Source organism: Acipenser ruthenus, chromosome 29 (genome assembly GCF_902713425.1).
Source record: "Acipenser ruthenus chromosome 29, fAciRut3.2 maternal haplotype, whole genome shotgun sequence".
NCBI lineage: Eukaryota > Metazoa > Chordata > Actinopteri > Acipenseriformes > Acipenseridae > Acipenser > Acipenser ruthenus.
Genome location: NC_081217.1, coordinates 20,200,358 through 20,214,640, shown reverse-complemented (window position 1 = coordinate 20,214,640; position 14,283 = coordinate 20,200,358). Strand labels below are relative to the sequence as shown.

The 14,283-nt window shown below is 40.4% G+C and overlaps 1 protein-coding gene across 1 annotated transcript in view; it reads left to right on the top strand.

The window, feature by feature from the left end:
- LOC117427468 (metabotropic glutamate receptor 4-like) overlaps positions 1 to 14,283 on the top strand; it is a 139,960-nt gene that overhangs the window by 100,781 nt on the left and 24,896 nt on the right. Inside the window, exons 5-7 of the mRNA XM_059004062.1 lie at positions 1,911 to 2,065; positions 2,631 to 2,771; positions 13,322 to 13,522. Coding sequence (XP_058860045.1) covers positions 1,911 to 2,065; positions 2,631 to 2,771; positions 13,322 to 13,522 — 497 coding nt within the window. The remainder of the gene's footprint in view (positions 1 to 1,910; positions 2,066 to 2,630; positions 2,772 to 13,321; positions 13,523 to 14,283) is intronic.

Here is a 14,283-nt window from a genome sequence, read left to right as displayed (position 1 = left end):
AATTCTGTCAGAATGATGTAAAAAGAATCTGACAACCTTTTTGAGCTGATCAAGCCAATCTTCTGTTTAAATTGCATTCTGAACGTCTGAGAAGTTAGATTTTTGTTCTACTCCGGTAATAAAATAGCAAATCATTTTGTATCCGCATTGCTATGACGTTATTACTGTTTTATTGCATATACCAGTTTGAAATAAGGGCTCTACTTGGCTTCCATCTACTTCAGCTTGACAATGGAGAGTATTTTCAGCTTAAGATGTAATTAGGGATAAACGAATCATAGTCTAACATGGGATCAGCAGTATAAACACAGAAATCTACCAAAAACATCTGACATATTATCACCATAATAACAAAGCTAAAACACTTTCATTTAAGCATTGCTCAAGGCTTAATGATTAGAGTAGTTACGGATTAAAAACAATATTCTATGCCATAAAAAAGACTGCTGGTTAAAAATGTAATCAGTTAAATAAGTTGTGTATTTTGAGATGATGCCAGGGTAAGGTTTAAAACTGGCGAACCGCACACACTTCCCTTTCTCGCAATAGTTCACTTAGTTATTACAGTGCAGAACCAAACACTTTACATTAAGTGTCTATAATTACTGTGTATTTACATAGTAGTTATATTATGGGCACCTGCAAAAAGGCCTGTACTCCCATTGGTGGTGGGACTGGATAGTTTTTAAAGCTTCACACATGTATATGTAGGAATTAAACATGAAATCACATCTGCAAGGTTGACTCAAGTTGACCCTGTTAAGCTCGCACTGAACTAGCTTCTCACCCTAGCTAACCTAACTTGTCTAAGATCTGGCTAATCCCTGCACAGCACAGTAACATGCTTTTTATAATATGACTACTGTAGACCTGCAACAAATTGGTCCTCTACTTTCTGCAAAAGATAACAAATCCCATTGGGCTGCATGTACTTTTATAGCAGTTCTGTGCGCCACAGGGTTGGGGACCAGTATGCAAATGCTAGCTATTCCCTGTACAGCACAATTGCTACTGCAAAATTACCATAGCAGTCCTGTTGGGGAAAGTGTTGGAGCTTTTAAAGCACCGGCCTTCCTGTGTTTTGAAAAGTGTTTAATTTCCAGAAAAGAAAAATCTATTTGCTGAACCCTTGCTGACTTGGCATCTTAGTGACCTGCTAATTATGTAATTAAATATAATAAGCGATGCCAGAACATTCAGGGATGAAGCACAAAAGACTGATTGAGCTGAACCGACAATGTGAAGTAGCAGAAAAACAAGGAAAATAAAAACCTCCTCCTCCTAGTGCTCTCCCACTCTTCATTCTATAGCTTGTAACTCTCTTCTCTTCTACTGACTTCACTCTGTGTCTAAACACTTCATATCGGAGTCTTTAAGCATGGCAGTGACCACTCGCACGGCTTGTGGATTAAGGAAAGTCAGCCCCCCTCACTCCTGTTCAGAATTCTACACTGTTCAGAATTCCACATTCCAGTCTAGACCATGGGCACAGAGGACAGTGCTGCTCACAAGATTTAATTAGGTGTATATAACTCAGCTCCAGCCATTTGCTAATGAGCTCAATTACCTTAGAGGCATAGTCTACTTGTAAATGCGGCAACAGAGAAAAAACACCTGGAGGATTTTTCTTGGAGCTTGTGAATTTAGTGCTGAGGGTCAGTGGCGTTGACCACAATGGGGCACAGTGTGGACAGGCTTCATGAGTGTTTCTCCACTGTCTGTATGCACACCTCAGACCTAAACATCTCCTGTCCTCGACCTCACGCAAGCAAAGACGGAGAATTGTGTTTATGGTAGTTTTGTATTATGGACAAATAAGTTAAGACAGCCGACCTTTTTCCGGCCTTCGACCATTGGGGAAGCGATGAGCCGGTTTGACGGCTGGGCTCTTCCTGTTCTTGTGTTCGCAGGCGGGTCCTGGATGCAGCCAAGAAAGCCAACCAGACAGGTCACTTCCTGTGGGTGGGGTCTGACAGTTGGGGCTCCAAGATCTCCCCAGTGCTACACCAGGAAGTGGTGGCAGAGGGCGCTATTACCATCCTGCCCAAGAGGATGTCTGTCAGAGGTAAGGCCACGCTTGAGCACCTTGGTACCATTTGTTTTTATTTTAATAAGATTAAGTAAAACTTGATTAGAAAGTTAGACAAATTATTCTTTTGAGTAACAGACATAGTGGAAATGAATCATTATCTATGGCCTAGATTTTCAATTTTTCTTTTATTAAGTCCTGTTAAAAACTGACCTTAATTCAAGTTGAAAAAGCTAGTTTAAGCCTAAAAGTACAAAGCTAAAAATGAAACAGATGTACATAATTAAAGAAAGTGTGACCTTACTGAATAATTCATGCCATCACCATTATAGCACAGTGGAACATAATGGACCATTGTATCTTTGGGTACAATGTGTGCAAAGTAGCATTTTGTAACATACCTCAGTAGGGGCTCTTCACATACTGAATCTCAGTATGCCTCTCCTGCTAAAATATTTATAAATGCTGTCACTTAGAAATATCAAACAGTAGTCCTACGCATGTGCATCATTTTTACAGAAAAAAGAGCAATTATGACACTATAAAAGTCAGCTAAACCACCACCACATTTAAACACATACTACCTTGCTGATCTGTGCAGGTTTTGACCGGTATTTTGCCAGCCGTACTCTGGACAACAACAGGAGAAACATCTGGTTCGCGGAGTTCTGGGAGAACAATTTCCATTGCAAACTCAGCCGACACGCGCTGAGAAAGGGCTCCAGCATCAAGAAGTGCACAAGTAAGTGTCTTTGGAGCAGTGTGCAGAAATAGCAGGAAGCCGGGTTTCTGTTAATGTTACCTTGCTCTGATGTATTCAGCTGCTCACTTCAATAGAACTGGATTCTTCTTCAAAGGCAGTTCAAAGCTAGCTTGCTATGGGTATCAAAAAGAGTAATCTTAACTAGTGTTTGAATTACACAGTGGGTCTGCATATATATAGTTGTTTTCATCAGAGGAGGCAAGCCTACGTTACAAACTGCTATAACCACACACAGTATAGTACTAGCAATGGCAGATGACGTGGTCTGATCCCTGGTTTTAATTGGAGGAGCAATTCAATTAAATCCTAAGCCTAGCTCCAACCCTAACCCTAACCCTATCCCTAACGCTAACCCTAACCCTAACCCTAACCCTAACCCTAAACCTAGCAACCACAGTTTAAAGCAAAAACTAAATTTGGTCGCTTTCTTTTCGACATGATGTAAAACAAACACCCCTAGATAAAGCCTAAATGATAAAATGTGTCATTTTCTAAAGCTTCTGGGTTACTGGTATATCATTTAGCAATGCAGACTTTATGCTAGGTTCCTTTCAGTTTGCAGACCGGGCACGTTAGAAGCCATCAATTGAGCTAGTTAAGTGGGTGTGTTCTTAACAGCGCCACACCTGGTGCGGCTGGTACTTATAACACTTCTACTACTCTCCCAGCTGGCTCCAACATTGACAACTCCAACAGAATGCAGAAGTAATACAGAGACCCCCCCAGGTTATGAATTCTAACTGTTAAATGGGGGATCTCGTCTCTTATGGGGGTGCTTTAGCCCCCTGAGCCCCGCAGTTTTTTGTACCCTAATCTTAACCAATGTTATGGTATACATAATACATATATCTTTTAAAGAGCAGCACTGTGTTCTGATTAAGTTACTTGCTCAGGGTCACACAGTGATTCAGTCAGTGCCAGAGGTGGGATTTGAATCAGGGGGCTTCGGGTTACAAGCCCTGGACTTTAACCACTGGACCACACTGCCTCCTGATGTAGCTTGGTCTATTACACTAGCTCTTAAAATAAAAAAAATTATAGGAAAACCAATGACTCATTTCAGCAAAAGTTTGTCTGCCTTGTCATTAATTATGCTAATTTCAAGGCATTAATTAAGGACGATCGTTTCCTGGCACTTGGACCTAACAAAGTAATCAGATGTTAATTACAAAGACACTTCCATAAAACCCTGTTTTAATAATTAAGCCTTAAATATTCCATCACTCATGATCATTATATTCCCCAGCAGGTAGTCTTTGGTGAACAGAAAGCTGGTTCAGTATAGAACACATGACGTAGGTCAGAGCTAAGATCACAGGGTCCAGTATGCAGCATACCAGGGTCTTTGAAGTGCTCAGCGTATAACATTCATACTTCTTGAAGCAAAACTCTATAAATAGATTTGCAATTCTCAACTGATGCAATTAGCGAACAAAGGCTGTCAGTACTATGTAGAATGTGCAAACTTTTTAAATTAAGATGCTTTTTGTTCTTTAAAAGTGCAGAATTCAATCCTAGTAACCTATGGGTCAGAGTCTAGTTCCCTATCCATTGGCAGACAAATCAGATGTCAATATTAGCAATGGTACCGGACAGTGGTTTTATGTGCCAGCCCCAGTTATGGATTGGCACTGATGCATACAAGCTTGCAATGGTCCTATGTTGCTGGCGTGCGTACTGTAGTATCGTTCAGGTTTATGCCTATATGCCATCAGACACTTTGGTTTTTCAAAATGAAAGTGAAAAATATGGTAATTTAATAAAGAGATTTTAACAGCTGTATGCTGAATCAGCATGAGGAAAATCAATTTGGAATAGCAAGTACTGGGCCCCAGTGTGTTCACATGGCTGAAGCTCGCTCAGATTCCTATGAATGGTGCTAATGGTGAACTGTGTTTGCTTTGCTGTTGAAAGGAATACACTGTTTCTCCATTAGTCGTCATTAGGTTTACTCTAGAGGCAAATTGCAGCTGTTCACAGTGCCTCTGCAAATAGAAACTGCAGGGCTGGGCACTTTTTAAAAGAATAGAATATTAACCCAGAGACTTGGTGATTAAAAATGTATTCTCTAGGAGCAATATTAAACAATGTCTTAAACTCCCATCTCCTTCATCAGCTTGACTTTCGGGAATATTTTTGTTACCTAACAAAATGAACTAAGTGTGTTGAAATACAAGTAAAACAGGTCAAATACTGGATGCCAGCACTGTTTTATAAAGTATTGTAGGTGCATTGTGAAGCAATTCAATGCAAAATGCAGAACCACACAATGGAGGCTATTTTAATGATCTGAACTAAGGGTGCACAATTATGTTCCTCATGGTCCAGAGCCCCACAGGTTTTTATTCCACCTGCACCCTAAAATATTGAACCAATTGAACCCGCTTCCAGGTCTTAATCCATTATTATTGAATGCTGTCTGCAAAACCTGGAAGATTAGGACGTCTGGGATGAGATGTGTGCACCCCTGATAAAGCATTTAATGATCTTAATACCGGTGACTTCAAATGTATACAGCATGTATGCAGCGGTACACATTTGACGACATTTTTATTGTATGTGGTAATACAATAGGGCATTCAATCAATATCCTCAGTAGGATTAAGACAGAGTTAAAGGACAATCCAACAGATCATTAAAATAAACCCCACGCAATTATTGAAGGCCTATACCAGCTGTCAGTTGATAGCTTAGGTAGAAGCTAAACTTTCTCAGAATTTGAAAAAGGAATGTTGATGCGATGGAATGCAAGGACCACTGGGCCACGCACATGTCTCCTAAAACAACTAGTGATTGACATTATTCCTGTTTATTAAATAGCACACCTCACAATGGATCTACTTTCATCATCATCCTCCTCCTCCTCCTCCTCCTCCTCCTCCTCCTCCTCATCATCATCATCTCCCAGGCTGTCATTTAAGATCTTTCTCCCATCCTCATGACCACAGAACCTGCCTAACAGGCACAACCTTGATCATAATGTTTTTAACACATTTCAAGTTAGTTAAAAATAAAGGAGAACAGTAGAATCACTTGCTCTTACTTGGGCTGTTTTTTCTTTACACAGGTCACATATTTTCTTACCTCTCATCAGCATAACATCACCACAGGTCCTGTATCCTTTTTAACATGTGTTACATCTTGGCTGTTACCACAATACACATTCAAGCACTTCAACAACAGTAACTACAAAATAATTAGTAACAAAACAGAAAGGCTGCTGACTGCAAAAAAAGTGTAGATATTCTATTCCCAAGCCTTATGAACATAAAACAACTGAGTTTCTCTCTCCCTTCCTGATTGTTAATGGACAAACCCGGAGAAAACGTGGAGACAGACAGTGGGATTAATTCCAGGAAACTACTGAAGCATGATTCTTGTAAAAAAAAAAAGGAAATAAATGAATTGAATGAAATATCAAAATGTCATCACTCATTCTGATGGACACTGGACGAAATAATAATGGTAAATTCCGTCTGCTAACGGTGTTGTAAAATTGCCAGCTGATAATTTATGCATGGGTAGTAATGGGCAATTCCGGGCTGTCACAGTCTGTTCTGGTGGAGCTGACGGCTTTATGAGGGCAGCCGAGACGTCGTCACAAGTCTTGCTGCTCAGAGAACGGTTTGATTATTTCACTTGGCACAGAGGTAATTTTTCAATTTTCACGGTAATGAAAGCTGTAAAAGTAGGATGCAAAACAGAACCACAGTTTTATTCAAGGTCCAGGGAGTCTCCATTCACATGAACACCAGGGTTTGCGCACACAATGGCAGCAAATACTATTCAGACTGTTATAAAGTTTCAATATTTGTAGTTGTATGTTTTATAGTTCAATCGTGTAAACTAAACTGATGTGAAAGATCACAGTGTTCAAACTGGTTCTGACTCCCTCTCTCTCGCTTTCTTTTTGTTTTACCTGGAATAACACATTCCATTACCGAGCACTTTGGACAGCACCAAATAGAAACATAAAGTCCAATATTTAAACCTGCATTGGTGTATATATGTTCTAACACCCTCATGGCAACAACATGGGGCGGTTTCGACCCCTTATCTGACCCATGCCTGACCTATTGATCTCTCTGACTTGGAGGCTTGAGAGAGAGAGAGAGAGAGAGGCGGACAGAACCCTGTCCATGGTGGGAGTGCAGGGAATGAGAGAGACAGAGGCATCTAGTTTATTGGTGAATGAATGAGACTCTTAATTGATATTGATTAAGAGAGAGAAGCCAATAGGGGACAGTGTTTGATTTATTGGGGGAGGGCCCCAGCTGCCTAATTTCATTCAGGAGAGAATGCAGAACACAGAAATGCACAGGGAACATCAGCTCTAGAAGCAGCTACACACAAACTGAACACAGGGTCAGTATTTAAACTGCCTGCTCCCCATCTACACACACACTGAACACAGGGTCTGTATTTAAACCAGCTCCTATAAGAATCAATGGAACAGGCATCCTATGTTAGTATGTGTTTTTGTAAGCATACCTGTAGACTGCAGCAACAGCGTGTTAAGAGGCACTGACTTTGAGGATTTTTTAAAATTTATGTTCCTATAGAATATAAAGCCAGTTTTATGAGATGCTACTGTACAGCATATCTGATTTCTACAGGGGGGTGTATTTCTTGGTTTGTTTTTCTTCGTAGTCCTTCTCCTGGGAGGAATTCCTCTGCTCAGTCTGTAAACATCTCTCCAGGGAGCCCTAGAAGAAGAGAACATCACTGAAATCCTTTTACCAATTACCTGTGACTGATTTACAGATAAATCCACGCAAGAATAAAACAACTCCACATGAGTTTTATCTTTGCTTGCAAATGGTTTCAGTTGCTACAAGTAACTGAAATGTAAAAACAGAATGCACGGCTGATAAACAAATATACATTGCTTATGAAATAGCGGTTTGAGCCATTCCTGGTTTTGCTGTGAGCTTATTAGGACACACCTGAGCCTGTTACCTATATGGCTAATCAAGCTTGTACTAAAATCTGGAATGGGTGAAACTGCTATGCAATAGGAGTCTTATTTCCATTCCTGAACCTACCTATATAGAAAATCAACCTACTATAGTACCATGAACGTACTGTGCTTGGATTCGTCATCATATAATATTTTACAGAATAAAGACCTTATGAAAGGTGATAGATTGGGATCGCTGTTAGTTGCTGTGCTCTATTTTAGCCATAGATCAGACAACTTGTTTGCAGCATATAACGCAGTGCTTATTTCCATCCCTGCACATGCAGTATTTTATTGTGCAGGTAACACACCAGGTGAGACTTGTATGCCACCTAGAAGAAAGTGGGGCAGACTCGCTTCACACTCCAGTACCGCACAGTTATAACTTCTCCATCATTAAGACCTGCCTGAGCTTTATCTGCAAGAGAAACGAGATGCCTATTTACACGTGTGTGCTTCAAAGCTGTCCTGGATTACATAGGAGAATGGGCAAAGCAGATTCTATTTTATCTGCAATTCCTTTCATCCAGGACGAGCTTTATTAAACAGAGAACATACCTGTCTGACAGCTGTAATGAATTAGACTGAGGGAGGAGATGAGCTGTTGTCTCTCTGGAGCAACATTAAGCAGCACTGCAATGTATACCAGTTTTGTATAACAGTCGGACCAGGGATACTGTGAGGCTCCAGCATAGTGAGGATGGTATAGCTTTTGGTCCTCAGTGACTTGCCTGTGGGGAGTACAGGGTGAGTCATGTGTGGGTGGTTTGAATCATATTGCCTGGGCTGAGGCCCCAAAGGGAGTTCTGCATTGGCATTTCTGCTGTGTTAGGGAGGAGGATTGGATGAGGATAGCTCATTGTGCTTCAGCGACCCCACAGACTGAGACTACCCAAGCTGGTCTCCAGGGCTCAGCAGCTTGGGAAAATTAATTGCTTACGTTCAGCAGGTAAACAGAGGTGACTGACTTGACAGCGGAAATGGAGGTTGTCTGTTGATCTTCAGTCCTGATCAGTAAGTGGGTTCGCAGTCTGTGATGCAATGTTCGAACTGGGCCTTTCCAGCTGTGGTAAATAGAAAAAAAAACAGTTGTTAAAATATTTAGTAGGGGAGATCTTTCTAAGGAACAAGACAATGGAATGTCAGGGAATATGACTGTAAATTTTTATGATGTGCTTTTAATACCCAGTGATGTTAATACGTTATTCACTGAGGTTTAAGAATATATATATATATATATATATATATATATATATACACCGCTTAAAACTAGGGGATCTGAGCAAACACTAAACAGTGTTACAGCCTGCAAATTCAATGCTGTGAATTAGGTACTAAAATGTAAATTTAACAGAGCAGTCACCACTGGGATCATAAGAGCCAGCAAATTGAAAAAGGAGAGCTGAGTACCGGGACCCTTTCAGCAGTAAAGCTAAGACAGCACCATGCTGCTAGATTGAGCAATTCTGTATTCTTCCAGAGCTGATTTCAGACCTGCTTCTCTTTCCCTGTAAAAATCAGGACGAATTTATTTTGCCTTTAAATTCAGCCATTAAATCCGCAGACAGAGTGGCTCATAAAGAGAAGGGCAGGCAGTGGAGGGGAGGGGGGGAGGGGGGGGAGGGGGTGTCTGTTGAGGCTGCGGACCCTCGCTATACGACACAAGGTTTTTCATTTTTACTATTCAGTCCTGCAGCACTTGAACATGCTGTGTAATTACCTTGCAATTCTCAGAAACTACCAAACTGCGCACACATTGTACAAACCCTAAAGACAACTAATAGCTGCTGCAACAACAGACAGGGTGATGGGGAAATTAACAGACATGGTTATTTAATACATTAAATGCTACTTGAGATGCACGGGTATAATCACACACACACATGCACATATACACACCGATGCACATGTCTGCTGAGAATATCACATGCTAAAATGGTCCCATCAGCTTAAGGTGTTCCCAGGTGGAAATATGGCTAAATAAATATGACTCTATCAGCTCTGATTTAAGGTGAGGGTGAAGGTTAGTCCATTTTAATTGTCTTGTATGGACTCCACGCCAGTGAGATTAGATTTCTTCTTGCGATCCTAACAAATGAACCTGTAGCCCTATACTAGTACTCATCAAGTTTCATATAGAAAACAACTGCAGTTAATGTACCTTGCTGTTCTGCTGTCCTTAGCTCTGCAAAAAAACACTACCATAAAAACTGCAATTGAGAGAGAGAGAGAGAGAGAGAGAGAGAGAAAAAACGTATAATATATCAGAATTTTTATTGTAAACCTGAACCTCTATATAGACACAAATCTGTATAACTTTGTCGTGTCATTTATTAAAACTGGTCACGTCCTTTCTCAAGAGGTGACAGGTTGAGATGTCATGTGTGTCCCTCTGGGTGCCATGTGTCAGTTGACCCCCCCCCCTCCAGATGTCCTCTTTATCTCATCAAACCACCCGGCCCAGGATCCACTAGTGACGTAACCCTCACCACACAAGCCATTGATTCTATTAAGAAAGGATAATTCGGACTGAATGAAGCTGTTGATGGGATAGCAGACTGTGCAGTGCTGTCAGCCACAGATCTTTGATGTGGAGATGATCAGAGATTTGAAGAGAACACCTTACCGATGCCTCTCGGAAATCCAAGCGAGATTAATAAGGATTAATATCATTGCAAAGGCGATGGAGTGTGGTTGCGCGAGATTGTGTATTTTGTTGTCGTCGTTCCTTCAAACCCTCCTGGGTTGTCGATGGAATTTCACTTACAATCAAATCCATTATCCAACCAGAGGGACCTTTTCACATTTGCAAATGTGACTTGGAATGTGAAAAGTCCACTAACGAATACAATAATTCCATCAGTCTTGGCTGTAGTGCACTTCCATCGCTATATTTGTCTGAAAAGTGCAGTTTTGAAGGAAACCTGTTATAGCAAACGCGTTCATTTTAAATCATGATATCTGGTAATACCCGAAGGTTAAAGAGTTGCTTTCAGTTAGTCTCGTGCTTCATTGCTCATTTCAACATCTTCTTTCCATTCGTTAATCAACCAGCTGCTTCTTCTATTGACTGACACTCTTTTCAGCCAGCAACTTGCTTTGACCTCTGAAAACACTGATGAGGTAAAACGACAAAGTAATGGTGAAACAGTAACAAACAGAGAGGCAAGGCAAGCAAGCTGAGAACTTTCTTTAAGACCGTGTTTTTTAAAATGCATGCTTGGCATTGCTTTAAAAACTGCCCAAACCCTCATAGACAATGCATGTGCAAGACCGGTAAGATGTATGAAGTTATTCTGTTAGCAATAGTCTTTTTAATTTCAGTGCCCTGCTTTTCCCTTTGTCTTGGCCTGTGTCTTTGTGAATGTCCAAGTAACAATTTTTTACATTTGTCTTTAATTAAGAATTCCAAAACCCCTTCGAGGGAAGACGGACATCCAAATAGTTGGGACAGCCCTACTGGAGAATTTGCCCAGTGTAATACATTCATCATTTTTGTCAGATATACTATGATAGGCCAATCTTGGTGGCTGGATATTATTAATCTTCGTCTGTTGAGAGAGATGTCAAAAATACGTTTAAATATGTATGGGGGAGGAATGCTGCACAATGTGTCAATTTTGATTTACGGAAAACATGCTTTCCCCTGCAGAAATTAAAGACAAAGGGTTGAAGCTAAGATTTTTAACTCAACATGATTTGAAATTTACAGTAAGTCACATTTCAATTGCGAGTAGCTCAATGATTTAAATTGTATGCATTGAATGTATAAGAAAAAATGTGTAGGGTAAAAAAAAAAACAAAAAAAAAAAAACAACCAGCTGTTATGAATTCCTGAGATTCCACATTATTTTTTTTCTTAGTGGGTTACCTTTTAGGGCAGCAGTGTGGAGTAGTGGTTAGGGCGCTGGACTCTTGACCGGAGGGTCGTGGGTTCAATCCCCGGTGGGGACACTGCTGCTGTACCCTTGAGCAAGGTACTTTACCTAGATTGCTCCAGTAAAAAAACCCAACTGTATAAATGTGGTATCTTATAACAATTGTAAGTCGCCCTGGATAAGGGCGTCAGCTAAGAAATAAATAATAATAATTTAAAACCTGCTTTCTTAAAGGGGAACTGTACTCAAAATAACAAGGCTCTCTAAATGGTCTGTATACATAACGAATGCGTCTCGCTGCTCCAATTTTGTTAAAAAGTCAAGCGTTTGGCCAGTATTTCAATTTTTTTAAGTCAGCTTCCTGGGTCAGCTGGAAATGCAGGCCGCCGCCATATTGGAACCTTTCTGGCGCTGCTGTTCCATCATATCGCTGACAGCCCCCCGCACCAGTGAACACTGGCAGGGTGAATGATGTCACAATAAAAAGCGTTCAGGTGCAAAAATAACAAAAGGAAAAACAGAAACAAAAAGTATTTTTGTGTGCCTAAGCCTTTAAACCAACAAAGGGCGGCCATAACAAAACAATGGCTACATAATATAGAAACGGGACATGCGCTCAATAGAATACTATGTGTGACTATAGAGCGAGTCAACGACAGGACGTCACACAAAGCAAGACGGAAGAGAGCTCCAATACATTCAATGTTAATTTGCTTTAATGCTTTTTATACGATATACTGCTCAAGGAGAGGCTGAAAATGCGTCAAAAGCTTTAGTTAACGTGTTTTCTATTGAAATGGTTATATATTAATTTGCATTACAGTAGTAGAGAGGGGATTATTGGTTCCATACAGAGTGGAGATGTTAGTATACATATTAAATACAATACAGAATAGAGAGTTACTATCAGGAAGATTCTTTGTAAAGTTTATACAGCGATAAGACTGTAGTTTTTATGATACTTTTTAAGTTATACATGATACTGTAGTGTATTCAGGTAGCTCATCTTGTCAAAAGCACCTCTGAACTCAGTGGAAATAGTCCCTGAAATTCGCACAGCCTTACAAAGGGCCTGTCGGCTGATAGACACCTCCTAATTGCTGGAGCGAGGTGTTAATTGAAACCTTGCTTTGTAATTAACTTGTTTTAAAACCATTAGAACAACCTTGGTCATGATTAATATACACCTGTCATAATGAATTACATTAGTTATGAGAAATATTATTAGTCTATTCTTCTTCTGACTCAATCTCTCTCTCTCTCTCTCTCTCTCTCTCTCTCCCTCCCTCCCATTCCTTAATATATAAACCTAATGTCTATAAAGTCACAGCAGTTTACATTTAAATGAATGTTATAGAATCTACAGTGTAGATAAATAAATACAGGTGTTTACAGTATCTCTGGTGAAAGTAAGAGAATACAGCCAGTATGCACAATATTCATATTCCTCTGCACTTACATCTGTTCTGAAATGTATTTATGCCATGCTTTGTTTGAGATAGAAACTGTTGTCAACCATGTTTAACATATTTGGTAATTGTTAAACAGCTTACCATATGTTTAAAAATGGGTAGTACAAATGTCATGCAACGGTCACATATACACTGTGCATTGATTATTGAACTTACTGCACGTATAGATAGATGCATTTTAAATTGTTCCTGACCTGGGATGTTCTCACCCCTTGGCAGACCACGAGCGGATTGGCAAGGACTCATCGTACGAGCAGGAGGGCAAGGTGCAGTTCGTGATCGACGCGGTCTACGCCATGGCGCATGCCCTTCACAACATGCACGCGCTGCTGTGCCAGGGCAAAGTGGGACTCTGCCCCAAGATGAACCCCATCAACGGCACCATGCTGCTCAAGTTCATCCGAGATGTCAACATCACAGGTGAGCGCTTGAAGGTTTTTTCTAATCTTCCTACAGGGATAGCGCCACTTAAAATAAAGTTCAACCACAGTCCAGGTGTCAAAATGGTTCCAGAATGCAAGGCTTACAAATACGCTGCTATTTTAAAGAAGTGACAGTAGATACCGAGGGTTTCTTTGTCAATTTCAGCAGCAGTCACAGGGAGGTCTTGACCCTTAATATGAAGGCAGCCTGCTTATCATTTTAATCTTGTGTGAGAGCCTTCTTTGCCCCAGGCAGGCCCATTTCACCACCTCACCTATTGTTAAGCAATAATCTGTTACCCTCAGAGAGAGAAAGGTTGACAGGTCTGTGCTTCTCCTTGGTACTGATGAGAAAGGGACTTTTAAACTTTAATGCTACAAAACTTCACCCGTTGTGAGCAAGATGAAAGAGAGAATTTGATGCCTCCGCTTTTGAAATTTATTTCCAAACAAACTGCCAGCACAGCGAAAGTGAAGCTATTTTTGAGACGCATTTCTGATAACAGATTTTTAAATACATTCAAAAGCACAAAGCAATTGTTTTTAGTTGTTAATATACTGAGGGTAAGTCTTGTCTTTGCTCATGTTTTTATCTGAACCTTGCTGTCAGCAAGATTAGTGCAAAACGGCAATCTGTTACTAAAGGCAGATTTCTTCAACGTTTCCAGCTTGAAAGAGCGTATCGTTGGTAGTATGAAACATATAGGTCTTTAAACTGTCAATTACCATTGTCTTTCTGGGAACTACAATGTTACTGTG